This window comes from Anguilla anguilla, chromosome 7 (genome assembly GCF_013347855.1).
Source record: "Anguilla anguilla isolate fAngAng1 chromosome 7, fAngAng1.pri, whole genome shotgun sequence".
NCBI classification, from domain to species: domain Eukaryota; kingdom Metazoa; phylum Chordata; class Actinopteri; order Anguilliformes; family Anguillidae; genus Anguilla; species Anguilla anguilla.
The window spans coordinates 48,521,011-48,547,624 of NC_049207.1; the positions used below are offsets into that span (position 1 = coordinate 48,521,011).

The 26,614-nt window shown below is 46.1% G+C and overlaps 1 protein-coding gene across 2 annotated transcripts in view; it reads right to left on the minus strand.

Annotated features, from left to right (window-relative positions):
- The window catches only part of LOC118232046 (dedicator of cytokinesis protein 4-like), a 107,382-nt gene that overhangs the window by 38,753 nt on the left and 42,015 nt on the right, over nucleotides 1-26,614 (minus strand). For both annotated transcript variants that reach the window (XM_035426585.1, XM_035426586.1), the window contains exons 8-21: nucleotides 25,187-25,338; nucleotides 19,461-19,542; nucleotides 18,832-18,892; nucleotides 18,078-18,210; nucleotides 17,134-17,222; nucleotides 12,032-12,157; nucleotides 10,151-10,275; nucleotides 9,449-9,611; nucleotides 6,882-6,988; nucleotides 5,216-5,369; nucleotides 4,393-4,490; nucleotides 3,980-4,063; nucleotides 3,007-3,107; nucleotides 665-746 (exon numbers count right to left, since the gene is read on the minus strand). In XM_035426585.1, the coding sequence (XP_035282476.1) occupies nucleotides 665-746; nucleotides 3,007-3,107; nucleotides 3,980-4,063; nucleotides 4,393-4,490; nucleotides 5,216-5,369; nucleotides 6,882-6,988; nucleotides 9,449-9,611; nucleotides 10,151-10,275; nucleotides 12,032-12,157; nucleotides 17,134-17,222; nucleotides 18,078-18,210; nucleotides 18,832-18,892; nucleotides 19,461-19,542; nucleotides 25,187-25,338 (1,557 nt within the window). The remainder of the gene's footprint in view (nucleotides 1-664; nucleotides 747-3,006; nucleotides 3,108-3,979; nucleotides 4,064-4,392; nucleotides 4,491-5,215; nucleotides 5,370-6,881; nucleotides 6,989-9,448; nucleotides 9,612-10,150; nucleotides 10,276-12,031; nucleotides 12,158-17,133; nucleotides 17,223-18,077; nucleotides 18,211-18,831; nucleotides 18,893-19,460; nucleotides 19,543-25,186; nucleotides 25,339-26,614) is intronic.

Genomic DNA, 26,614 nt, shown 5'->3' on the forward strand with positions numbered 1-26,614 from the left:
ATTCAAATCAAGACATGGGCACCATTAAAACCAGCAGGGAGGTTAAAATACAGGGGAGACAAGAGGTGAAATTCACCAGTGAAACACTGCTACAATATAATGAGGGCAACAAAAAAAAAACACTGTAACACTGGCTCATTACGCATGATGCACACAATATTAAAATTGACGTGTTGTCGAAACGTTGGCGCGCCCCGGGCCATTGCCGTATATTAAAAAACCGCACAGACAAAAAACGACAGGACGGGTTAATGGACGGCCACTCGCTGCTCGCGAGATAAAAGTCGTGACAAACAGGAAACGCGCGAGCGGCGGAGGAGAGCTGCGGTTAGAAATCCGGGCGCGCGTAGCCTTGAGCGAGCGCTGAACTCAGCGTGCTCCTAAACGCAGCTAGTGACATGCATGCGTAACTCAACGCCGCATTTATAAAGGCGAGCTCTGCGCGTTCCTCTCTCCTGCCGCTGGATAACAGCACTCCAGTGTGTTTTTCTGCACCTCTGCACCTTGAACTAATGCACTTGTTGTACATCGCTCTGGATAACAGCGTCTGCTAAATGCCTGTAATGTGATGTAATGTAATGTAATGTAATGTGTGTGGATGAAATACATGGCAGAACAATCGTACCGAATGGTTTGTGTGTCACGTCTGCACAGGCGGTCTCACCTTTAGGACCTGCTGGATGTGCTCCTGGTGTTCGGCGTCTACGATGCGGTCCACGTACCACTTCAGCACCTTGATCAGATCCCTGGGAACAAGCGGCGGAAAGAGGCGGATGTGACACGGCAGTTCATTCACTAATGCGGTTTTTTGGAAGCGGTCGGGAGAATGTTACGTGTGTGCTGCTAACATGCTGGTGTGCATTTGCGCATATGCAGTGTGAGTATGTGCATGTGGGTGTATATGCATGCATGTGCATGCGTGTGTGTGTGTGTGTGTGTGAACACCAATGTAGCTGGAAGTATGTGCAATCTTGAATGTGTGTATATACACACATTAGCATTTGAATACAAGACTTGAAAGAAAGCACTGACAGTTATGTATATATAACTCAGAGCAGACTGCAATAAAATTAATTTCTGCACAGTAAGCTGTCAGTCCCATCCTGGGGCCTAATGAAGATGACCTTGCACTACTGCTGTGCAAACTCAACGCAGTGGCGGAGAAATAATACATCCTGAGTTATTGGTGCACATATGCATCGCCATGCGCTAATGTGCTAAATTAACCAGTCAGGTATGCAAATTTGAGCTTAATGCACAGTTAAGTGGCAGGGAGACTTCAGCAAGAAGAATAAACAAGAATTTCATTTCCACAAGGGAGTATACGTTTGCTATATTTACAGCATGCTGATCTGTTTTAACTATATCCTCCATCTTGTGACGCCAACGTACTGCTTTAGTGATTAAATCCAGCGTATGGTTTGCGGGGAAAATATCGACATGGATAAATAATAATCGTTACTGCTTTTATGACACCAATAATCGAAATGTTTCACACAAGAAGAAAAAAAAGCACACTTTGAGCCAAACTAAAAAAACCTGAGACGAACACCGCAATACTTTAATTCTCCTCGCGGACAGAAGAAAAATAACTCAAATACATTCCTTTCATAGCCGGCCGATGAGCCGCACGTTTCGTTTTCTAAAATTAATAACCGCGCGGCGGTTCCTGCCTGGTTCTGTTCCCAGAATAGCACCGCAGACTCTGATTAAAATATCCAGTAACCTTGGCAGTCGGGCAGCCTGTGGAGAGACGGACTGCGCCTCCCCTGCCCTCGGACGGCAGCTCGGCACCGTTCCCCTCAGACCGAGGCGCGCGTGCGGCTTCGTCTGGGACAGATTCCAGCCTCCGCTCGAAGCTCCCATCTCCACAAAGTCTCTCTGCGGACTTTGACTATCCTCGCAGAAACTCCCAATGTTAAATCGTGCCTTGGAGGCCTTTAAAATCAAACTGTTTTAAGAGTGAAATATGGATAAAACATATTCTATGTGCTAAATGCTATATAACCAGCACTTTTATATACCACATCTTCCAAACCTGCAGTCACAGGAATGTCATATTTAAACTGATTTGAGCCACGGCTAATTTGTATCAAATGTATAACTTTTTTCTTGTATAACATAAATGAAATAAAAGTGAACTGTACAGGGTGTCTTTGGTATGGGCACAGTTCTGACATCTGTATTGTGTGTGTGTGTGTGTGTATGTGTGTGCAGGGGTGCATGCATGCATTGTGCATGACTGTGTGCTGACAGACTGTGTGTGTGCGTGTGTGTGTGTGTGTGCGTGCACGCGTGTGTTATTATGTGAACGGCAGTGTGCTGACAGTTGAATGTCGGTCCTGTCTGCTTCCTACGCCGCAGACACATTCACACCCCTCCCACTGCAGTCCGTCACACACAGGTGATTAATTCACACTTAATTAACTCCGCCCCCCTGCACCTGTCCCCGCCCCCTCACCCACCAGGAAGCCAGTCACTGCAAAATGGCCGACCCTCATTCCCATTTCAGCAAGAGGAAGCGAAAATGCAGAGGCAGTGTGAGAGCTATATGAGGCACTGCCTTAACCTAAACTCCGACTAAGAGCAGGAAACCCCCACCCCTCCCCCCCACTAGAGCAACTGCACATTCCACAATATAAATTAAATTAATGACTTCTGCCTTGAAGTAAAAAAACAATACTATTGGCCGGAAGGCAAGGTATTTATTTTAAAAACATGTATTTCAGGTTAGGGGGGGGGGGGGGGGTTGACAGTTACTATGGGTAACAGGCAGGAAACACAGTTCCGTTTCCCCGAGTCAGCAGGAGGAGGATGGGACCCCCATTGAGTCTGTTTCCAGCAAAAATTTCCCCCCTTATCGCATCCCTCCAGCTTTTCCTTGCCACGGTTGCCATTGGCTTGTTTTTCTGGGGTAGGCTGGGGTCTGCTGTGAATTTTATTGTGATATATGTTTTGCATAATGGGCCATATAAATACATTTGTATCCATTACACTTATCTTTACCTGTATGACAGAGCTCCGGCAAAATGGCTCTCGATGTAGGTGTCCATAACCGGTTTAAAATGCTGGAATTTGCTGTCCTGCAGCAAATTTATAATGTGAACCTGGGTAAACAAGGAGAAACAATAAATAGATTCAGAGTATGGTACAGTGTGGCATATACCCATAATGCCGTTGGTTAAAGACATGTACAGTATCGGGTGAATGCTCCTGTACCATTTCACAAAGTATTGCTCTTTAACTGATTTGCTACAGTTAAATTCCGTAGATCAGTGGTAACCAGCCCTGTTCCTGGAAATTGAACGTCCTGTAGGTATTCATTCCAACCCCAACAAAGCACGCTTCATTCAACAGCTTGAGATCTTGTTAAGCTGCTATTTAGTAGAATCAAGTGTGCCAAATTATGGTTGGAATGGAAACCTACAGGATGGTAGATCTCCAGGAACAGGGTTACCACTGTGGTACGTGACTAATAACAATAATGGGTAACAATAACAAAAAATATGCATATTTTAAAAAAAGTAAATGACTCAAAGCTAGATGGATTTAAGTGCCTCCCAAGTAAACAGCGATGCTTTTACATTTAGTGAAATGTACAGTGCAGTTTCTGAAGCCACAGATCTGATCTGAATTACAGAGCAGCCGGATTGCAAAAGAGCAGAGACGTCTGCATCTTGTCCTCTGGGGATAAGCGGATTTCTCTGGATATCGATCTGGGATGTACGAGAAAGCGGCTCTCGGTATCAATACTAGCCGTGCGGTTTTACAGCAGAAAGCACATGTTCTCTGACCTACACTTCCAATCATTAAACGTGTTCCTTTTTTTTCTGAGCAACCACAGACCACAGAGCAGAACTGTCACTAGTTCTTCTCATGAGAGAGAAAATAAAGACCACTTCTGAATAAATAGGCCGGGCTTGCAATAGGCCGTGACGCTGTGCAAGGGATGTCAAAATGAGACAGAATGAGAACTTACTAAGCAATCAAAAACCTTCAACCCGTATCTCTGAGAATTTTCGTCTAAGATTCCGAAGAGCGTGTCCAGTGTGTCCTGTAAAAACTGCGAGAAAGGAGAAAAGGTTAAAACTGACAGCACTTGAGTGAAAACTCACACAAAAAGCACAGACAGTGAGGGCCTATGTGCGTAGTGACAGACTCCTTAAACACACCAGATGCTCCGTGTTCTTAACATGGTCAATTCTATCGCTATCACCAAAATATTTAAATTTGACACATCTTATGAATATTAATGAGGGGCGTGGACGTTACATGCCGTAATACAGCACTGGAGTCTCATCCGGAACCGCCTGTAGTTAAGAAGCTGAAAGGACAGAAGGAAAGCGGGAGTTGAATATCTGGTGTGTGTAAAGGGTCTGTGCTGTGGTCCACCTTGACTATTTCCGAGCCGTCGATCTCCTTGAGCTTGGTCAGGCTGTCGTTTATTCGCTCCGGATGGGCCCTCCACTTCAGCAGGTCCAGCATATCGCCTGCAGGGAGGAGTAGGCATCCTCATCTTCATCATGATCCTCATCATCATCATCTTCACCACCACCACCACCATTATTATCAACATCATCATCATCACCATCATTATCATTTTCATATCCATTTTCAGTTCATGTTTTACACACTGGCAGAAACAGCAAAAACAAATAAAAAGATACATAGATCCTGTTCAGGACACACATCCAGCTTGTCTTCAGTAATGTGTGACTGCTTGTTTTCGTAACAGAAAAAAGGATCCGGCAGAAACGCTTCACTGATTCGACGCTGACAAAACCCTTAATTCTCCTGCAGTGTTCAACCGCCATTACTGAACTGCAGTTGTTATGACTGAAATCTACGCTCTGCTGTCAATGCGCATATTATTAAGTCTTACTCTGCTATTGATGTTGAAAACGTATAAAGCCACAGATCCTCTTATGTTCCTCCCACAAAGCAACAAGCAGCAAAATGAGCCATTCATGCCCGGTCGCATAGTTAACCATTTTCCACCTTACAGTAGGAAGATTCCCGTATATACTTCTTGGTGAGCCAATAGGAAGTGCGCACGGTTCTCTGTCACTTTGTGTGGCGCCGTACGCTGGACATCGTTTGTCCCGTTGCGCGTCACCTTGAAAGGACATTAAGGGGGCTGGCGGGCCGCTGGCGGGGGTGTCGCGGCGCAGCGGAACGGGAACGCGGGGTTCTCGTCTTCCGGATCGCGGCGTACCGTTTTGAGTGAGTTTAGTGGAGCAGAGGAACGAGGTGATCCAAAAGGACTCCTTGGTGCTTTTCACGGCCTGGTTGTTTCCCGGGAGATTGGCTTTAGAGAACGGCAGCTTGAGGTAGCGGGCGGAGTCTTGCAGATTAGCATTCTCCTCGCACTGCGAGAGAGAGAGAGAGAGAGAGAGAGACAGAAAGAGGAAGGGACAGAGAGAGAGATGGGGACATATAGGAGAGATTTATGAGAGAGAGAGAGAAACCGAGAAAGAGATTGAGAGAGATGGAGAGAGAAAATGAGGAATAGATACAGAGGGAGTGGAGATGGAGAGAGAATGAATGGGGAGTGAGTTAACAGGAAAAAAAGAGGGAGAAAAAGAAGACAGAGTGAGTGAAAGAGAAGGGGGAGATAAAAAGAAGAAGGGAGGGATAGAGGGAAAGAGAGAAATAGCCACTGAGTGTCACAGTATAACATTGCGACAAAAGCAGCAGGTTCAGAAAGAGAGTGCGAGGGGATGGGCTTTATCTCTGTGTTCTAACGCCCCACCACAGCGTGAAGAGGAACAACATGGCGGGTGTTTATATGCAAACAATTAACTGGGCCAGCTGTGACCTGTCCTTCTAGCCACAGAAGCCCCTACTGCCAAACTCCCTTAAACCTGACACCCAGATGCTTTAAAATGCTTTCTGTTCAAATTTTATATAATGCGTTCATCATTAGACCAGAAATTACATTCACTAAAGAAAAGATAATTTCTAACTGCACCATAATCACAATATTCAGTATATCAAATAACATGTCATCATAAAAATGAAATTTAAACAAATTTTCTGGCTATTGCCACTACCATAGTGTCAAACCATAATTGGGTCATGTTCATTTCACATGTTGCTTATAATATGAAAGCATGACGCCATTGTGCTAAAAAGGATTAAATGCAATCTATAATTCAGAAAAAAAACTATATAGGCTGGTGATGATATTTAAAAAATATACACACACGCAAACACACACACAGATACACACGCACACACACATACGTACGCCTACACAGACACACATGTACACACACACAGACATGCATTCACGCAGACATGCACGCGCACATGCACACGCACACACACACACACACACACACACGCACACGCACACGCACTCACACACACGCACACACACACGCACACAGAACAAATGGCGAGTTTAAAGACCTGTCTGAGAGTCGATGATTAAGTGAAGCATGCTGAAGTAAAACAGGAAACCTAAGAAAAATCATGGCGGTGTGGTCAAGGGTCAGTAAATTCCTTATCATGGCATTGATTCCCTGTTAAGAACCGAAGGATTTACCACCAATCTTCCCAAATGAAGCTGCAGCAAGCCCGTCTCTATAGGGCATCTGATTAAATTTGGTCACCTCACCGGAAATATTAGCACATGCGGTGTAATTAATTTTAAACAATTAACTAAAGATAGTCTTTTCATCATTAATTAACAAAGACACTCACATGCGCACATGCACGCATGCGTACTCGCACGTGCACTCACACACACACACACACAGATACATGTACACACACACACACGTGTACGCACACAGCCACACACGTGTACGCACACACACACACACACGTGTATACACACACACACACACACACAGTACACACACACACATTGCTACCTTATGCACTATGAGTTCATGGGTGCCATCCGGAAGTGTCCGTCCATCCTCCTGCATCAGAGGGATGAAGGAGAAGCCAAACAGCTTCTTCTCTCCCTTATCTTTCGCTGTGAAAAACACAGGGTTCATTTCCTAATGCAGTACACACGCTACCCACACACGCCTGCAACTGAGCTGCAGTATTATAAACAAGTACTGAAAAGCACGCAGTAACTGACCTCAGTGGGATCAGAGGGGAGATGGACACATGAAAGGTCAGATAGACCGGTAAATATTTAAATAAGCATATCAGCGGATGTAGTTTCAGAATGTGAATATGAAAAAATAAAATCCTTCTGTTTATTTTTCAAAAGGTTTATTTAAAACCAATGTATTCGATTTAACTTGTTATGATATTACAGTCATGGCATGAACACTGCACAAGAATAAATCAAAAACATTAGAAAATTTTCAAGTTCGTTTAACACGTTAACAGAAACACTTGAGAATTAGCCTCCGTGAAATGCAACGAACAAGGAACAGATTGCGGGCTGTCACAGCGTAGTTACAGTATACAGGGCGATTTTCGGAAAGCGGGCACACGGGGGGATTCTGGAATCGGAACAATTCATTAATCCTTGTTCGGCGCTATCTGGGCTTCTTGGCTCGCATCGCAGCTCGTATCGGGGCTGTGATTAGGAGCGGTCCCGCTGGATCGCGCTTTAGCGAGAGCCGGTCCAAGCCTTCCTGGAAGCCTCCGATCCAGCCAAGAGGAGGACACGGACGGCACGTGCTAACCGTACGAGCTTCCGGAGCCAGCGCTCTTTGGAGAGGCTCCGTTCATCCCCACGACGATTTCCTCGTGCACCAAAACGGTGCAATCCGGGGTCTTTTCTGTCAGAGTTCATCTGTTCCTGCATTTCATCCTCCGTGAGGACCAAACTTCACCACAGCCTGAGTACGAATGAGCCGCTAGCGCACGGCACTCGCATGAAATAATGCAAAAGTATTGGGACAGTGGAATAATTCTTGCATTCGGGGGGATTACGTATAAAAAGGGCTATATGGACCATCCAATATGGGTGTAAATACACTCAAAATAAAGATGAAAGTTTGCACTTTATCCTTATATTCATCGTTTTATTTCAAATCCAAATGTGCTTGAGAACAGAGCCAAATCACCAAAAACTATGTCGCTGTCCTAATATTTTTTGCATTTACCGATAAATAAGGGTATCAGATAATCTGGTAGGCCAATTATGTGGGTTGAGGTTATGAGGGAGTTTACTGTATATCGATAACGATCTCCCCAAAAAATAAATCGTGACTGGTTTTGAAACCTAACGTTTAACACGTCAGGAGCTAAAGATATGCCATTTTTGTAAAAAATCTGAGAACATTGGTCTTGTCTGTGACCTACAGAAATGTATTATTATCATGAATTGTCTCATTTAGGCACAAGCGTGCAGTTTCGTTTTGAGAAAGTGGTGCAGTGCCTTTGATGTGTAAAGAGCAGGAATAGTGCGTGAATTCAGCACGCGGGGCAAAGAGAGCACGCTGACGAAGATTCAGAGGAGACGGCCTCGCTCACAGACAGAAGATAAATACCACAGCGCCCTTCCAAACAGCCACTGGAAGGCAAAATCCACCCCCACGCCTGCTTTCAAAACCCCCCTGGGCTAAAACAGCCCCCTTCGCTGCGAGGATGCCACAATTTATGCTTCAAAAATCCCCTCCAAGAATGTCAGAGAAATCAGCCATCTATTTTTATTGTGGTCTATTGTTTTTTTTTTTTTAATTGTAATAATATCACTGGCCTCCCTTAAAAAGCAGCGCATGCTCAAATTAGGCACTTCCCTCAGGTCAAGACCACTGCGTTCCCACAGTCAGTGATATTAACAACTGCCACGAAAACGTGATAATATCCACCGTATCTCAAAGAAGTATGATACTGCATGCTGTGCAATAATAATAACAACAATAACAAAAATAATAATGATAATAATAATAATAATAATAATAGTAAACTGCCAGTGGAGAAAGCAGGGTGCTGGGTCATTAAATGCACTATGGTTTGTATGTGGCTGTGGATAAAGGAGCGTGCTGGGTTTACTAAATGTGGTTCGGTTTGTAAGTGGCAGTGGACGAGGGAGTGTGCTGGGTTATTGAAAGCGGTATGGTTTGTAAGTGGCTGTGGATGAGGGAGCGTGCTGGGTTATTAAATGTAGTACGGTTTGTAAGTGGCTGTGAATAATACAGGGTGCTGGGTTATTAAATTTGGTATGGTTTGTAAGTGGCTGTGGATGAGGGAGCGTGCTGGGTTATTAAATGTAGTAGGGTTTGCAAGTGGCTGTGGATGAGGGAGCGTGCTGGGTTATTAAATGTGGTATGGTTTGTAAGTGGCTGTGGATGAGGGAGCGTGCTGGGTTATTAAATGTAGTAGGGTTTGTAAGTGGCTGTGGATGATGGAGCATGCTGGGTTATTAAATGTAGTACAGTTTGTAAGTGGCTGTGGATGAGGGAGCATGTTGGGTTATTAAACGCGATACTGTAACACTGTACTAAGGGGCGGAGAGGCCGGTGCTTACTGGAGCAGTGCCTGAACTCGAAGCGCACGTGTGACCCTCGGAACATGTCCACAGGGATGGGCAGCTTGATCTGCTCCGCCCAGCGCGGGCTGTTGTTGTGGTACAGCACAAAGGAGTGGAACTCGTCGCCCCCCGGCTCTCCAGAACCCAAGGAGACCAAGCTCTGAGAAGGGGGGAGAAGGAGTGAGGAGCATTCTCGCACACGCACACACACACACACACTCACAGACCACAGGCATGCTTATAGACGCAGACGCACACGCGGTCAGACATGCTCACTGATATGCTCACACACACACACACACACAGGGAACTTCCTGGGCAGGGTAAACCATGCTCGAACATGAAATGCTTTAAACAGGAAAACCTCAGTGTCAGAACAGTCTAGATTGGCCTCATCACCAATCATTCTACAACAGAGACTCTTAAACCCTCCCTCTCACGACTCATTTAATGAGTGAATACATTCCTGAATGAAATTTCTCTTCACATTAAAATATAAAACAAAAAATGCTTGAATAAAGACTTTTTAAGCATACTGTATCACAAAATGACAGATATAGTATACCATTTAGGGCAATGTTTAAATTTGAGTTAATTTCAATCATACAACAAGGATCATTCTTCTGAATCTGACAACAGAATCTTACAGATTTTATTTTATTTTTTAACTGAAAGGGTGTGTTCAGAATAATGGTTTACCTTGAGAATCTGTCCATCGATATCCAGCAAATACACAGTAATCTCCACATTTCTGGCCACGCTCTTGCCCCCTTTCTCAAACTCTCCTTTCTCCAGAGTGATGTATAAATCATTCCTCATCTCACCTGTGGGTCAGAAAAACAAACAGCTTCACACTCCGCCTCACTGAGCTCAACTCTGCTCAGCTGTAACAAATTATCACAGCTTTAACACACTTAGCATGGCTTTAACACATTCAGCACACTTTTAACAAAGCTTTAACACACTCAACATGGCTTTAACACAGATGTAACACACTTAACACAGCTTTAACACATTTAACATAGTTTTAACACATTTGGCACAGCTTTAACACACTTAACAGGGATTCCCCCTAACGTAGTTGAAATATATGTTGAAATATATGAACCAACTCTATCTGCTGACAAGTTTGTAAGCTAAGGGTGTTTCAACACTAAAAGTTGTCTGCCCTTGTAGAAATTAAACCTGAACATATTTGATGGTTTGTCATGAATATTCATGAAGGCAACAGGTCTAAGACAGAAAATCATTGTAGTTTGGGCAGCACTTGAACCCCCTATTTTTGGCTGGAACCTCCAGGACATGAAACTACAGAGGATGGAAGGCTCAAAGGAGTTGAACGTTTGGCCAGCACATACAGCAGCATATGTTGGCTGCAACAGCTAGGCAGGTCTGCTTGTTTTATTGGTTTCCAGGGAGAGGAACGCAGCTGTCAATCACTGATTCAACGGGTTAACAGAAACAGGAAACTGACACTGACTGACGTGGCTTTATTGCAACGTGGACTGCATTTGTATAGCGCTTTCATGACCTCAAAGCGCTCACTCCAAGCACCACTAAGCACTGACAGTGACACGCGTTCCGCAGGGAGAGGGAAGGGGAGGGTTTATACGCGGTGGACTGAAGAGGCACGCAATGGAGCCACGCTCAAAGGCCTCGCGAGAAAGAGACACGGAGATGGGGGGGAGAAAGAGGGAAAGAGAGCGAGAGAGAGGGAGGGAGGGAGAGAAAGAGAGAGACCACATCCCCCCCAGCGAGGAAATGAAAGGCTGAACAGAGGAAGAAGAGGACAGGCAATGAGAGAAAGAGCCGTCACCTGCAATGTGCTTCCAGAACTGGGGAAGGGAGGCGCACTAAACTTTAAAAATAAAGAGTTCAAGCCTAACAGCAGCTCTTCACGTCTGCAGTAAACCAAGCACTTTCATCAGAGCTTTATATAAAACAGAATAAATCAGCTGAACAGGTTTTTTTTGGTGTGTTAACTCCCACCACTTCGCCCCAGCGTACACAGTTAGCATTTTATTATTAAATCCTAACACAGGCTCGGCTAGCTTGGACTTTTGCCCCCTGGTGAGATGCGTTTTGTGGGCAGATCTGTTGCCTTTAGTGAGAAAAAAACACAGGCCGTTCCCTTTCTTCACCAAAGCCTGCCAGATTGGTTCAGTCATACAGTAGGTGAATTCTCCCGAGTGATGCTGTGTGTACAAGCACCCGATACTGCAGATGCACACACACACACACGCACACACGCACACACGCACACACACGCACACACACGCACACACACACACACACGCACACACACTGCAGAAGTGCCATCATGAGTCCCTCTACAGGCACTGGTGCCAGAGTGAATCAGCAAGGACATACTCTCTCTCTCTTTCTTTCTCTCTCTCACTCTCTCTCTCTCTCTCTCACTCTCTCTCTCTCTCTCTCTCTCTCTCTGTCTCTCTCTCTCTCTGTCTCTCTCTCTCTCTCTCTCTCTCTCTCTCTCTCTGTCTCTCTCTCTCTCTCTCTCTCTCTCTCTCTCCCTCCCCCTCTCCGCCTGAGTGAGCAGTGGTGAGGAGGGCAGACACTTACCTGGCATGATGATATCAGAGAAGCCCATTTTCTTAGTGATGGACACGCCACGCGTGAACAGGACCATGTACTCCCTCCTGATCTGCTCAATGTCTCCGTGTAGCAGCTGGAGCGAGACAGCGAGGCCTGCAAACACAACACACACACACGCACACACACACGCACACACACGCACACATACACACACGCACACACACAAACAGAGACACTGCAGGTCAGAGACATCAAATCAACAATTACCGTAGAGATCTGATCTGTTGTAAACACACATACAGGTAAGGGTCCACCACCTGCTGTATACACACATGCAGGTAAGGCTCCAGGTTCTAGGTACAGCGACCCACATCATCCTCCCTGTCCTCTGCAGCCAACAATAACCAGGGCGTGCCTTAAAGGGGAACTGGACCTCACAATGCTGGATGGTAAACTGATCAACTCACTGAAAATATAGTCCTCACTGTGAGTCCATTTCCACTTCCAATGGCATAGGTCTGCACAGTTGGGTCAAAGGGTCATGCTTTGGATAAAGCATGTGGCGCGTGACATACAGTATCTGGACAACCGCAACATATAAAAAAAACTTTCATTTTCTTTTCTTTAACCTTCTAGCAGAGGCGGGATCGATAAAACACAATAACGCTGCATTAGGGTGCTGTTTCTCTGTAAGTCTCAATACAGTGAACTTTATCTCTCCTCCTCTACGGCCCAACATGGGGAGATAAACCGCTACTCCCGCCTCAAATTTCCGGAAAAGAAATCTGATGTGACGATCCGTTCAAGAGTTCACCGATATCTGTACATCCCAGAAAAAACATACATTTTTAAGTGGCTGAAAGAGTTTAAAGGGGCAAAATAAGGTAGGAAATTCAAGTGAGAGACGCCAAAACTATCGTACACTACCCGGCCTGTGTCACACCACTGCTTTCCAACAAACACAGCTTTTCAGAATGGCAGCAAACAGAACACGACCGCATTTCAGATGGTTTGTGGTCTCCTGAAAATTCAAACCCTCTCTCAAAGCCAAATATGTGACAGTATAGCTAAATGGGAGGTCTGCTGTTAACAGAGAGGTTGGAGGTTTGATTCCCAGGTGGGACACTGCCATTGTATGAGCAAAGCTAATTAACCTGAATTGATTCAGTAAAACATCCATCTGTTTAAATGGACTGTGTGTAAAAACGGTTTGGTTACAATAGCGTCAGATGCTGCATTTCTCCTGTGGGAAGTCGTTTTGGCCGGTACCTTAATCCTGTTGGATTTCAGTTCACATTATCGCAGTTGTGTCTTTCAGAAAGGCACAGTGATACTGTCCTGGCAAAGCCAGAGAAGGCAAGCTCTCTCTGCGGCTGAGACAGATAAGGGCGGCCACAGAGATAAACACACACACACACACACGCACACACTTTCTCTGTCTCTCTCAGAAACACATTCACACAAACACACATACACACACACATGAACTCTTTCTCTTACTCTCACTCTCTCTCACACACATACACAAATGCACAAAACACACACACACTCATTCTCTCTCTCTCACACACACACGCACACACTCTTTCTCTGCCTCTCTCACAAACATACACACACAAACACTCGCACACAGACACTCGCACTCTCTTACACACACACTCACACACTCACACACTCACACACACACAATCACACACACACACACACACACACAATCACACGCACACACTCACACACACACACACACACACACACACACTGTCACCAGGGCGAGCAGGAGTGGTCCTCAGCAGCGACTCCAGGCAACAAAGACAGCAGTCATCCATTCCCGCCACGGCTCAGCCAGAGAAGTGCCTGCCTGCGCGCGGTAAAAGGGTGAATAATTCAGCGAGAGGGGCCTCCCGCCGGGGTCGGGCGCTGCTCAGGGCACCCCGCCATGTCCCGCCGTGCGTTTAAGCGCCACGGCGACGGTCCCGGCAGGACGGGGGAAGCCGTGACAGGACGAGCGGTTAAGGGCTCATTCCCATTCACCCCATTAAGGCTGCCGTAACTCACCCTCATTTCCCTCTCTTTCTTTCACTGTAGCCTTCTCTTCCTCTCTGTCTCCATCTCTCTCTCAGTCTCTATCTTTCTCTCTTCCTCTCTGTCTCTCTCATTCTCCCAGTCTCTATCTTTCTCTCTTCCTCTCTGTCTCGCTTTCTCTCCCTCACTCCCTCCCTCAGTCTCTCTCTTTTCTCTCTGTCTCTCTCTCTCTCAGTCTCTCTTTTTCTCCATCTCTCTCTTTCTCTGTCTCTCTCTGTCACTATTCGCTCATTTTTTCCCTTCCTCCTTCAGTCGCAGTGCTATTTTCTTCCCCATTCCTTTTATTTTGATCAACTGAATGAGAGCACAGCTCCCTCCTCTCCACAAGCCTCTCTAAATGAGTGAGTGCTTTTCCCCACCTGCGCATTAATTGGTAGGTAAATTGAAGAAGAGAGCGGGTGAAGCAGCCAGTAAAAGCTCCCCAGGTTACACTCCTGCTTAAACAGAGAGCTACTCATATTTTAATTGTTCCCCTGGCGATACGGCCAAAAACGTACATTTCAAAATGACTGAATTTCGCAAGATATTACTCAAACCTCTCCATCATCAGTGCCAAAACTCAATTTAGAGTTCTTGATACCTGATACGAAAATGATTCGCGTTTTTAATTAACAACATTTTAGTACTGACAGTTTAGAAACAAAACGTGCACTCTTAAGACTTGGCATACACAGAATCATACAGCGCTGTTACTCATAATAAAAAATACAGGATTCGGTGCTTGATAAAATCAGAAGATATTTTTAACCAGTTCACATATCGAACTGCTCAGGCTCGTCGTAATAGTGAAAGTCTGGAGACCCACTGTCTCATCTCTCTCTCTCTCTCTCTCGCTCTTTCACTGAACCAGACCTCAGATTAATCTACAGACACAATGAAAATTTTTAAAGGCTAAAAGATGCCTCTTAAATATCGCATGGTAAGTACAGGGACCCCTGAAGTCTCAGCGGCTCCTTAAAGAGACACGTGGCATACCCCCTACTCTAACAAGCAGGTGAAGAACGCTCTCTTCAGGCTTTCCATTAAATGCCTCCCTGTCCAGAAATGAATAAATGGAAAGGTTTGCCGCTGCAGAAATGAAAGGCAATAATGCATAACAGACTAATGGAGAAGGACTGCCTCTCCCGGTTTCTCAAAGCGAGGATGAAGAGTGAGGCTCTCTGTGTTAAGCTCTATCGATGACGCCGTCCCCGGACAGGCATTCAATTACAGCCGCCTGTACGTCTAATTAACACTGTTTAGCGGTTAAGGGCAAGAGAAGTCCCATTTACAATAATTCAGTTATAGCGGGAAAGCAAATTCGCAATTAATTGCACAATGTTGTCCCGCTACTCCCTTAGCCAGAATAAGTTGGCATTAATTAGCACAAACACAGAGGTGAAGGTTACCTAGAGACCAGTGTATGTGAAATGCATCGACTGTGTTTTTTCTGCAAGTCTCCGTGTCGTTCTTTTTCAACATGATTTAATTCCCCTAAATTTTCTACTTCTCTTGGTCAGGGATGCCTGAATTATCCCACCTCAACAAAACACATTATCAATGTCTGAAAAATCCAAGTTTTTACACATACCTATAACAAACAAACAGTCTCGTAAGAGAAAAGAAACCACACTTCCCTGAACACTGCGACTACATTTCCCGCCAAAAACGTTACACAGAAACCTGACGTGCCGTATTCCAGAACACTGCACTCAAACAGAACGGCAAACTCAGCGCAAAGGCTCAGACTGGCTTTTCTCTTTATTAAAATTCACAGCACTCCCCATCCATCCCTCTTGCCTCCCTCTGTCACAAACTCAGAGAAACCAAATGACAGAAAGGAGAAAATATGCTAACTGGCAAGCGAAAGTTAGCGAAGAGCACATAATATAGATGGTCACTTTAATAATACAGTCGCTGGTTTTTTCTCCCCAGAAGTGAGATTTCTTGTCTCACCGAAGGCAGTTCAATGATTAATGTCCTGGTTCGTCTCAGGGGATTCAGTACACGAACGTGTTTTTTGGGATTTATTATTTTTCAGATGACAGGATGCAAGGAGATGCATTCACATAGGAGACAATGGCATGAAAGGGAAAAAAAAAACACTAAATAAAAACAAATGTCTAAGAAAGAAGAATAAATAAAAATAAACTTGTTCCCTGAATTTAACCTCCTTTGAACATTCTCATGCCATGACTACAAAGGCATTTCCACTAGAACCTAAAGACAAAAAAAAACACTAACAACAACAGACAGGGTCGAAAGTGGTTTTTGGGAAACGAGGAATCAGGTGATTGAATAAATTTCGCCCATGCATCGGTCATGCATTTCTGACACGAATAATTTCCCCAATCAATTTCATCATTTAAAGCCGGTAAATTACACAGCATTAATAGGGAACCCATACCGTTTACAAATGACAAATCTTATGCAAAAAAGAGCAGTTGAAAAAAAAAAAAAAACATTAATGCAAAACCACAACAGTTCCAGCTGAGAAAGAAGGACGCAGTGTGGAGTTTATGCAATATGCAGATGGCGGGTCTGATAAAAGCAACGCACTTCATCGCTCTCTCACAACAGCCGCTGCGGCTTCACAAATCTTGTCGCTGGGTGAGAAAATCTGACTTTTCATTTAAGACGGCGAGCTATTTATATCCGCCTCCCTCCAAATATTGGGCCAGGAAGCGTTCTCTCCGAAAACGCTGCTTCGGTTCTTTTTTTAACGGACCTCGTGGGATTCAGCGAGGAGCTAACGCGACGGTTTCTTCTCTTTTTAAAAATCCCCGGCGTCTGAATTCGCGGTCGCGTACCTTCCGAGACGCCGATAAAGAGGGCGTTTCGAACCTCACGCTCTCCTAATGACTCGATCTGTGCTTTCACTTCAGAAATGAAAATGCGTAATGACTGGCCTTGCAGCGGATGAATCTGGCGCCTCCTTCAAACAGACGTCTCTGAATAACCAGCGGGCGGTTCCGTGCCGTCAAGCATTGAAAACAGTTTCGTCCTTTATTCAAGATGCTCCAGTGCTCGCATTTCTCACGGCTGGACAGAGACGAAACAGAACTCACCGGTGTTGGAGCCGGAGAGGTTGTATCTGGAGTTCACTTTCCGGATGATGTTCTCGTGTATCTGATACCATTCATTTTCTGTATTGCATCTGCAAATAAAATATATGATTAAAAAATAAATAAAATATGACTCACAAATAATTGCTTTATTTACACAGACCCATAAAACTACCCGACTATCACACAAGGACGACCAGGTCAACACACCCAGGCGTAACAAAGGATGTATGTGTTCAGCAAAGTCCTCCCCACCTATTTTTATGGACATCTAGGGCAATCTGCTCTTCGGTCAATAGCCATTTCTAGAACACGTGGATTGGCTAGGGAGTATGTGCACTGGGCTCACACATCTGGTGGAGGCTAGTGACTGAATTCCCATTGGTGCACTTATTGTAACCTCTCCAGCGTTTGACAGAGATGACGCACTGATATAACCCACCTGCAAAACGTGGACCCCTTGTTTGTATAGCGGTGATAAGAGACAACCAGTGAACAGACACCCAGTGAAAGGTTATGACCTCATAAAGATGAAAAATGCTTATCTATGTGGCTAAAATAAAAACAAAAAAAAGTCCTTTAAAAAAGTTTGAAGACTGACACCGACAAAAGGCCCATACGGTGAAAGTTTATAACCTTATAAAATAAAAATACTTGAAGCATATAACAGCAAAATGTTCAGTGTCAACTCGACTCTGACACAGATAGATACTGCCATGATATATAGACCTTACTCTGGCGGTCCACAGTTGCTACCATTAGGACTCATATAAACAGAGTTTAATTAACAGATTTTATTGCATGACAGACGGCTGGACAGTGAAAAATCGTTAAATGGCGGCAGGAAAAAAAAAAAAAAGTTAAAGCTCGTATCTGGATTTCTCCTCGGTCCGTTGGCGTAAGTGGTGGAGCGGGGCGCGTGAAGGGCGGTGTGCAAACGCACTCACGTGTAAACCTTGAGGATGTGGTCGTCCTTGCAGTCGGAGGTCAGGAGGTCGGCGACGCTGACCACGGCGCAGCCGAACGGGCGGCGGTACTGAACGCTGCAGACGCTCTTCTTCTCCCCCGCCCCCATGCGCCCTGAAAACACAGCCGGGGGGGCTCCCCTGTGACTCGAACCCGAACCCAGAGAAAGGCCGACCCACGCGGACCCACGCCTGGAGCGGGAATCACAAACCCCAGGCCCGGTCCACTAGACACGGCCTTGCCATTATCGGGCATTTATATGCACCGACTGAGCACAGCTTAGCCCATCACATGCTAAACCACCCCCTTTTTCAGAGCAAGGAAACCCATTTTTTTGGATAGGTTTGAAAAATGATATTCAACAGTGATTTCAAACATGAGTCTGGGAGATCGTTTCTGCAGGATTCTTGTGAATTCCTTTCTATTAGCTGGCAGTGTAAGTCTCGGAAACAAGGTGAGTGGACTCTTTAGCTAACCAAAAGACCAGCAGCCACTATGGCCTTCCGGGACTGGAGTTTGATATCACATGACCAGAGAGATCTTATGACTTACACACACAAACATAAGATATGCAGTCACCATGTTTCATATGGATGAGTGATGACTGAAACACAATATACAGGGCTGCAGCTATATATAACCAACTACAGACTATAAAGGAACTACACATTATAAGTAACTGGCACAAATACAGACCACACACTCTGTAAAGAAAGGCAAACCAGCAGGTCTTACCAATTCGTATAATGTGAACTACAATATACACATCCTTTCTTAGATCGCCGCTTCCCAAATCCTACAAAGAAAGTGATTCAACAATCATTTTTGTTCACATTTTACACATTTTTAAACAATAATCTAAGAATACAGTTATCTGTAAGAAAACATAAACATTCATAAAAGCTTATTACGCACATACAGCTTACATGTCTGTGTTTATCAAGTTCTTTTTTTACAAGTTATAATCCTATTTTAAAAAGGTTCATTCATGAAGTGTGAAGTGAACAACTGTGTGAAAAGTGAGAATTTTAATATTTCCAGGTCCCAAATGGCTTTTCCCTGTAAACATGTAAATATGATCTAACGTCTTTACAGAATCTACGAAACTGTGTTACAGTTAAAGGATAGCCCTTTACAGAACCAGAGGGGTAAAGAAGTTACAATAACAATTTGCACAAGCTGGATATAGACAATTTGGTCCACAGAAAGCGAAACCAAAACGCCAAATAAAGCTAATCGACAATGTTGTTCAGTAATTCAGGGACAAAGCGGGACGGTTGTGTTTGGAATAAGGGAGCCCTTCAGACAGGCCAAACGGTTAAATAATGGATGCGTTCTCCAACGGGCGCGTCACGGATACTCGCCACAAAGAGGGTGCACTGTCTCTCCGACTTCTCCGGGGACTTGGGCACTCCCTGCTTGTTCAGCCTCACAAAGAACCTTTCACTGCGGAGATAAGACGGCGAATTATGAGGAGAGACGGGGGGGAGATTAACCGCGCGGCCCGGGCTTCCAGTGAACGCCGCGGGGAAGCAAACCCGCTAATCCCGCGCGGCCGGCGCCTCGCGCAGGCGAACGCGAACAGGCGAACGCGAACAGGCGAAAGCGCGCGTTACGCTTAGCCGGAGAACCTTATCTGCTCAATAATTACCGAGAGAGGTCTGTCTGCTGATGAAACTCTCTCATCTACTGAGAGACCCCCTCCGGGAAGATTTCAGAGGGTTTTTTTTCCCCCCCTCAGCTGAATAATGAACTCCACATCAAGAGTGATAATAAAAAAAAGATTCCTTGTATGTAATGCTTCCAAAATTATGATTTAATTTCCTGAAAATGATAAAACATGACAAAAGATTCTAGCTGACTGGACAGGCTACAAGGTGGCACATAAAACAGGAATCATTAGAATTATTAAGTTTGTAAATACTCTCATACAAACCTGGGGCACTGGGGTAAGATACACAAGAGTGTGAGTAAGAACCAAAATGGAGGTAACAGGTACGCAATCACAAGGGCACACCTTTACCGCAGGGGGAAAAACCTTTTGTAGTTTCAGAGTGAAGTGCAAAGTAACACGTACGGGCACTTCTTTTCTTCTCGCGACGCTTTTGAACGTAACAAAAGGCACGTACGCCGCGCCTGACCCGTCATCTCTCGAGCGAAGCCGAGAGACGAAGCACTAAACCGCGATAGACGCTGACACTTTTTGGTGAAATCGGGACACAGAAAACACTCTTCCCTCCAGAAAGGCCGGAGAGAAGCGTGAACGTGAGAAGCGCTCAGACGCCGAGCGCCGGGTAGTGAAGTGCCCGCCGGTGACAGGAGGCAGCTCGTCTCCGCGGCGATAAGGAAGCTAACTGTCACGGGTCGCGCGGCGAACGCGAGCGGAGCGTCGCTGAAATCAAACCCTCTTCCTCGGGGAAGGTCTTCACAGACGCGCCTGGCGCACGCTCTGCGGATCAAAGCAAATGAATCCATCCTTCCAAAGCAGAGGCGTCCTTTTATAAAGCGCGCACCTGACAGCCTATCGGTTCGAGCCGCCGTCGGCGGCGACGCACCGAACCGCGCCGCGGCGGGGGTCCGCCGCAGAGGGCACCGCGTCCTCTTCCGCCCCCGATTCACGCCCGGTTAATTTCCTCTTCCGTATTCGTTCCCCGGCACGCGATCATGCGCCGGCGTTTCCCGTTTGGTCTCCTCGCTCTCCTCATTTCCACGCTCATTACTCATAAAAGTGGCCGGAAAATGGGGATTTTTTTGAGGATGCTGGGAGTTTAGAGGACAGAGGAGGAGGAGGAGGAGGAGGGAGATTCGCGTTCCTCATTCCCCGCGGCTGAAGTCCCGCTCGCGAAGGAACGAGGGGATAATCCCTTTACGTGACATTCACAGCCGCCGGAGAGATAAGACCCGCAAAGCCCCGTCAACGGGGACTACGGCAACGGCCCCCGGCAACGGCCCCCGGCAACGGCCCCCGGCAACGGCCCCTGGCCTGGCACAGACCGAGCTCCGAGCCGCTCAGAAATACCGCCGCATTAAGTCCTCGCCTTGCGCGGCAGGCGCTAATTAAAACACCGCCGCGGAAATCCCAACCTCCAATTAGCAGATCGCCCCCACCCCCCCACCCCCCCACCCCCCCACCAAATTCCCATATCCCTTTCATGCGAACGCCCGCTGGTCCTCGGCGTTTGTCTGGTTGTTGGCCATCGCCGTCCTGCCAAAAATACCGCCAGTGTCAGCCCGTGTCAACCGCCACACCGCATCACGCATAATACCGCCGCGCCACAATGCAGGCTTTGTGCCGGGCCGGCCGGTGGCCCCCGACGCCGCCGTTTCATGTCCGCCGCTCGTGGGGGGATGTAACCGCGCCAGAGAAAATCCGTCTGAGCGCGCAGGCCGGGGCCGTCCCCGCTAGCCCAAAATGGCCGCTGTCCCTGCCACCCTCGTGACCTGTGCGGGGGGGAGCGGGGGCGGCGGGGGTTTGGCGGCTTGGACGGGATCCTCACCGCTTCTCTGGACCCCGAGGAAGGTCTCAACACGGGTAGAGTTCAGTTTTTAAAAAACCCCACAGCAACACAACCCTCAGTGCATGCACACACACACATGCACACACACGCACGCATGTGCAAGTACACACACAGACACACACACACACGCACACAAACACACACCCATGTGCACACACACACACACACATACACCGCTACATACATCTGGAAACACACATAGAATCCAGAAACAGGCTGGCTTCACTGCCAAACACAGCACTGCCCTTGATAGTCCTCTGCCACACAGGAAAGAGAACAGCAGCCGATTTTCCTGACAGACAGCGCAGGTATCGAGCCTGGCTGGCTCACAACAATTTGAGCCGTAAAGACTGCAACTGCAGGGGAGCAGAGGGGTGGGGAGGAGAGGAGAAGAGAGGGAGAGATGAAGAGAGAAGAAGAGAGGAGAGGGAGAGGAGAAGAGAGGAGAGGGAGAGGAGAGTGAGAAAGAAAGAAGAGAGGGGAGGAAAGGGAGAGGAGGAGAGAGGAGAGGATAGGCAGAAGAGAAGAGGGGAGGAGAGGGAGAGAAGAGAGGGGAGGAGAGGGAGAGGAGAAGAGAGGGGAGGAGGGGAGAGGGGAGGAGAGGGGAGGAGAGGGGAGGAGAGGCGAGGAATCAGTTCCCATGGTTCTTCTCCCGCTCCCTTCCTCGCTGTTTTGGCGGTACTGAGCATACGCCAGGTGCCGCGGTTCAGAGAGAGGCAGATGGCACCAGCGCGGGCCCCGCCAGGCCCGAGACAGAGCGCAGCCCAACACGCAGCTGGTGCCGCTCAGATCCGGGCACCGAAGAAAGAGAGCCACCGAATAATCAACTGGCGGACGGCCAGGAGAGAGGAAACAGCTCTCGCCTCCTCTGGAGCTGTGCCACGGCCCCCCCGAATCAGCCCAGCTTCCTGGGGGACAGGCAAGAGGGGATCCCCTGCTGTGCAGACCAAAACTACCCCCCCACCTCCAAAAAAAAAACACACTCTTTAACCAGGCTGGCCAAACAGCAAGCACCACGCACCCCCCCCCCCCCTTCATTATATCAAGCAATTAGCAATTAGGCAAAACTACAATATGCCATAAGGCCACTGCAAAGGCAAACAATGCAGAAGAACACACAACAGTTGGACAAATGAAATTTACACCCAAACACAAACTGATGTCCGCAAGCATGCCAGTGTGAAAAAAAATATGAATCTGCACTGACTCATTGGTAATAAAATAATGAAAATGATTGTTTCATCTCTGTTTCTATGAGCTGGGAAATTGTCCAGGTAATGAACACAAACACTGTGTATTGTTAGCCTACAATGGCTACAGCAATTCATAAAAGTAAGAGAGCCTAATACCAGCAAAAAGGAAAAACTGAAAACCAAACACATCACCCAAACAGATTCATTAGCAGAAAATGCACAAAGAGGGCGGGTAATGCATTCAAACAGCTAGGAGATACAGTAACTCCCCAGGCAAGAACTGAAAAGCATTACACCCAGCTGACAACCAGCACATAGTGTGCATATTGTTAATTTTAGGTTATGCATCATGCAAACAGTGAAAGGTCAGATTTAATATAATTATACTGTAATAAGGTTTGTGCCAATTGCCCCTGGTAATTGCATTTAATGAAAGAACAGCGTTCCAATTTTACTGACCAATAGACAACGGTCAAACACGCAAGGCCTATCTAACTCCTCTGACATGACGTGGTAAGAACCATGTGAAATTATTATTTCCCCATGAAGAAGCTGAAATTCCCAGTTACTGAATATTAGGCCGATGTATCATTTTGCACGCAAAGCACAAACATCGTAATAAATGTTTGTTCGTATATGTGTATAACAGCTGCCGGAAGCTGCACTGCCGCCATAAAACTCATGAATCATAACACGCTTTTATTAATATTTTTGCATAAGAAGGACTACATGCACAGATGCAGGAATGGGAAAGATGCTTCACACCGTAGGGGCATAAGAATAAATGGGTGTGCTAAATCCAGACAAACTGGTGGGCTATCCAGTGGGGAATGGTACAAACAAATAAGAGACTATGCAGATGAATTGCTTAAGCAAACTACCCAGCATCATCACCAAATAAATAAAATAATAATACAATTATTTACAAGTGCTCAGGGCACTTTCCAGATAAAACAGAGGAGATAAAAAGAAAAGGAAACGGTGGAAAAAAAGGCTCTTTAAACACAGCTCTACTCTTTCACCAACACACTTCTCAGCAAAGCCCACAGAAACCATCCTGCAGCTGCTCCAAGTTAAAAGAGCATCACTCAGCAAATGTCTGAACTTGCATAAGCCATCTGTGTATATGAGCCCTGATGCCTAATGACTACCGGCTCCCAGTGTGACACTGTCAAAGTCTATAAGGTCCAACAAGCCGTTTTAAAAAAATCCATTGTATGTGAGTGCATACGTTGGCATTCGTGCGTGTGTCTGTGTGTGTGCGTGTGTGTGCATGCATGCATTTGTCTTTGAGTGTGCGTGCGTGTGCTTGTCAGAGTGCATGCGTGCGTGCACGTTTGTGTGCGTGCATACGTGCGTGTGTGCGAAAGCAGAGGGGTGAGATAACAGCTTTTACTGCAAATAGGCAACGCGCAATGCATTGCATCCACTGAAATGAGCGGTGTTGCTAAGTAACCAGCCTCATAACCCCACGGAGCTCTGTGTTCTTGTTAAAAGCCTCCATACTCTCCGTAACGCTACGGTCCCACTGCTGGACAACACTGTCTAAGAATGCCTCAAACTTAAAATATGAGCCATAAAGCATATTATATGCAGAGGGAAATTAGTCCACACAGTCATCAGCTCAGGCTAACACTTCTTCTGTCTTTTAGGTTAACCAAAGCAGCTCTCGATTCTACCCTCAGACTGCGTGTTATGCTTAATTAGAAAACACAAAGGATTCAATTAACTGATGGCCATTAAGGCATCCCCGCTCAAATTCTTAAATGTTTGTCTCCTCATTCAAGGAATTGACAATCAAACACAAAACAGACCATCAATACTTCTCAAAAGCCAGGCCATCAAATAATTGCCTTCTTAACACAATTTGTGCAAACACTCTTTTTTTTTGCCCTTGCTTAGAATTCTTCAGCAGTTTAAATTCATGCAATCAATCGAGCAAACAATTATTTTTGTACAGTGCCATTTACAAACATAATAACAATAATGATGCAGTTCTGCAGCCCAAAGTTCATACAATGAAAATAAAAGAATAAAAGAATGATGAAACAAAAAATTATGAGAAGTAATAAAATTCTTCAAAAATCAGCCTGGAGGGTAGATCTCCTGCCTGAGTTTACCAGGTTAGTACAGAGGGTGAGACAGCAGACGCTACGCCTGAGTTTACCAGGTTAGTACAGAGGGTGAGACAGCAGACGCTACGCCTGAGTTTACCAGGTTAGTACAGAGGGTGAGACAGCAGACGCTACGCCTGAGTTTACCAGGTTAGTACAGAGGGTGAGACAGCAGACGCTACGCCTGAGTTTACCAGGTTAGTACAGAGGGTGAGACAGCAGACGTCACTCTTGAGTTTACCAGGTTAGTCCAGAGGGCGCCTACCTGAGTGGCCGGTTTTCCTTGCCGTCGTAGATGGAGAAAAAGGCCTCAAGTTCCTCCCCCAGGTTGGAGCTCATCAGACTCTTCACCTGGAGGAACAGGTGATGCGTGCTGGCAGGCACCGGCATCTCCTTCTGCCGGTGCCTGTGCTCCATCTGCGAACGCACGGGCAGAACGAGGGCCGAAGGTCAACGCGCTACGGCAACGAGCGGTCAGCACGCCGCACAGAGGAGACGGCTAAAGAAGACGAACGGCTGTTAAAAGCAAGAGAAACTAAACTGGAAATCAAGGTTCTGTCTTTACAACTGGATATAACGTTATATGCTTTATAACTGGACTAAAAATAAGTTAAAAAACAAATGAATATTGTAGTTGAATCATTTGAAAAGCTGTATGATCAGGGTGTCCAAACTGTATAGTTCCCTTAATGAAATGAGTCTCATTCAACACGCTGTGGTGTTCATCACTGAAACACCAGCTGGCACCTTCACCATCACCACAGGCCAACAGTGTCTGAGAGAGTCTTGGATATCTAAGTTAGAAAAATGTATTTTAATCATTTTGCATATGCTTTTAGTCTAACAACTACCAGAGCTAAGGATGGGCAAAGTTACAATCAATTAAGGGCCACCATCAAGGTGTATGCATCAGGATCGGCAAAATAACAGGAGGGAAAAGTTAGCTTGTTTTTTTGTTTGTTTTTGCTTTTTTAAAAATCAGAAACACTGAAAAAAGCCACCTTTCTGACTGATTGGGGACAGTTGTTTCACCATCGAGGGGGCAGAGGTGGAGGGGTGGGGGGAGGGGTGGATGGGAGGACAGGGAAGTGAAGGAACTCCTGCTAAACCAACTCCAGCTCTCTACAGCCTCCTTTCATCATGGACTGCCTCTGCGTGTGAGTCCAGAACAGCCATGTGTCGCAACCAAGCACCCTGACCCCCCCACTCCTCCACCCCCCACCACTGGGACCTGCGTCTTGACTGTCAAATGCTCATCAATGGGTTCGGTTTTTGTTGCCAGTCAGCGCCATTGAAAAATCTCCTGCATTCACTGTTAGCCGGGGTTTTTTGTTCTTTCACATCAAGCTAATTGAACGAACAATAAAGTTTATTCAAAACCTCATGACTGTAGCCGCAGTACAGTGATTGTGAATGTAAAAAAAGGAACTGTTTCTGCCACTTCCATTTTTCTGAGAAACAAGATTTTTGCGTAACACCATCAAAGAGGCTCAAACAGAGAGAAGAACACAGATATTTCTCTTGTCAACACGGTAGGAAGTGCAGTACATCATGTTCTTTGGCCTGGTGGCAGTGTAGCATAATGGGTAAGGAACTGGGCAGGTAACCTAAAGGTTGTACAACCTGTTGTTGTGCCCTTGAGCACGGTACTTCAGTATATGTCCAGGTCTAAAATGTTGTGTAAGTTGCTCTG